This window comes from Anarrhichthys ocellatus, unplaced genomic scaffold (genome assembly GCF_004355925.1).
Source record: "Anarrhichthys ocellatus isolate YVR2014 unplaced genomic scaffold, GSC_Weel_1.0 scaffold9300, whole genome shotgun sequence".
Classification (NCBI taxonomy): Eukaryota; Metazoa; Chordata; class Actinopteri; order Perciformes; family Anarhichadidae; genus Anarrhichthys; species Anarrhichthys ocellatus.
Window position 1 is genome coordinate 1 of NW_022289274.1, and position 1,411 is coordinate 1,411.

The 1,411-nt window shown below is 44.5% G+C and overlaps 1 protein-coding gene across 1 annotated transcript; it reads left to right on the forward strand.

The window, feature by feature from the left end:
• Positions 1-8: 8 nt before the first annotated feature.
• On the forward strand, positions 9-1,408 carry LOC116380871 (sodium channel protein type 4 subunit alpha B-like; the record flags this gene model as incomplete). Its single annotated transcript, XM_031842697.1, has 4 exons — positions 9-205; positions 441-614; positions 824-946; positions 1,067-1,408. Coding segments are annotated over 4 exons (836 nt in total), but the record flags the coding sequence as incomplete, so codon positions are not given.
• Positions 1,409-1,411: the final 3 nt, after the last annotated feature.

Sequence of the window (1,411 nt, forward strand, 5' to 3'; positions counted from 1 at the left end):
TGTGTGTGTGTGTGTGTGTGTGTGTGTGTGTGTGTGTGTGTGTGTGTCAGAGTGTTACCGTTGCTGTCCATTCCTGAATGTAGACACGTCCCGTGGCCGATGGAGGGTCTGGTCTAACTTCAGAAGAGCTTGTTTCTCTATTGTGCAGCACAAATGCTTTGATATCATCATCTTCTTCATCATCCTGCTGAGCAGTGTAGCTCTGGTAAATATATATAATATGATATATTATTATTATTAATTTTCTGGTGAAGACAAACATACAATATTATTATTATTATTATTATTATTATATCAGGTACTAACATCAGTGTGTTTGTGAACAGGTGTTTGAGGACATTACACATCTGGTCAGGTACTAACATCAGTGTGTTTGTGAACAGGTGTTTGAGGACGTTACACACCTGGTCAGGTACTAACATCAGTGTGTTTGTGAACAGGCATTTGAGGACATTCACCTGCAGCACCGTCAGGTGTTGAAGACGGTTTTGGTCAGAGCGGATCAGGTGTTCACCTGCCTTTTCCTCATGGAGATGATTCTCAAGTGGATCGCCGTCGGACTCAAGAAATACTTCAGCGACACCTGGAGCTGGATTGACTTCCTCATTTTACAGGTGAGAAGAGATCCATAACCCTGATTATTGGTAAAATATTGATGATCGTAAACTGTAACGTAAACTGGATTGTTTCTACTAGTTATTAAGGGTTAATCTGGTCCCAGTATTGTTTCTACTAGTTATTAAGGGTTAATCTGGTCCCAGTATTGTTTCTACTAGTTAAAATGGTCCCAGGATTGATGTTAACACTGTGTTTTCTCTTCCAGTTGTTCCTGGTGTCTATAGCTGCCGACACATTTGGATTCTCTGAACTGGGAGTCTTTCAGTCTTTGAGGACTTTGAGAGCTTTGGGGCTTCTGAGGGCCATTTCTCGCATCCAGGGCCTGAGGGTGAGACCGCAATTCAAAGAAAGACATATGGGCAGACAGTGTAAACACAGACAGACAGGCAGCAGGTCTCAGACAGTCAGATAGTATGACCTGTCTCCCTCTCCCCCCGTCTGTGTGCAGGTGGTGGTGCAGGCTCTGGTCCGGACTGTCCCGTCCATGTTGGACTTCATGCTGGTGGTTCTGGTCTTCTGGATGGTCTTCAGCATCCTGGGAGTGAATCTGTTTGCTGGAAAGTTTTATTACTGTTACAATGAGACGGCAGAGGAAATCTTTTTACCTGAGGTTGTGAACAACAAGTCGGAGTGTTTCTATCTGATGATGGAGAACTTCACTGAGGTCCGCTGGAAGAACACACACTTAAACTACGACGACGTGTTGAACGGTTACCTGTCGCTGCTGCACCTGGTCAGTCTGAACACTCGTAGTCTGAACGCTCGTAGTCTGAACGCTCGTAGTCTGATCGCT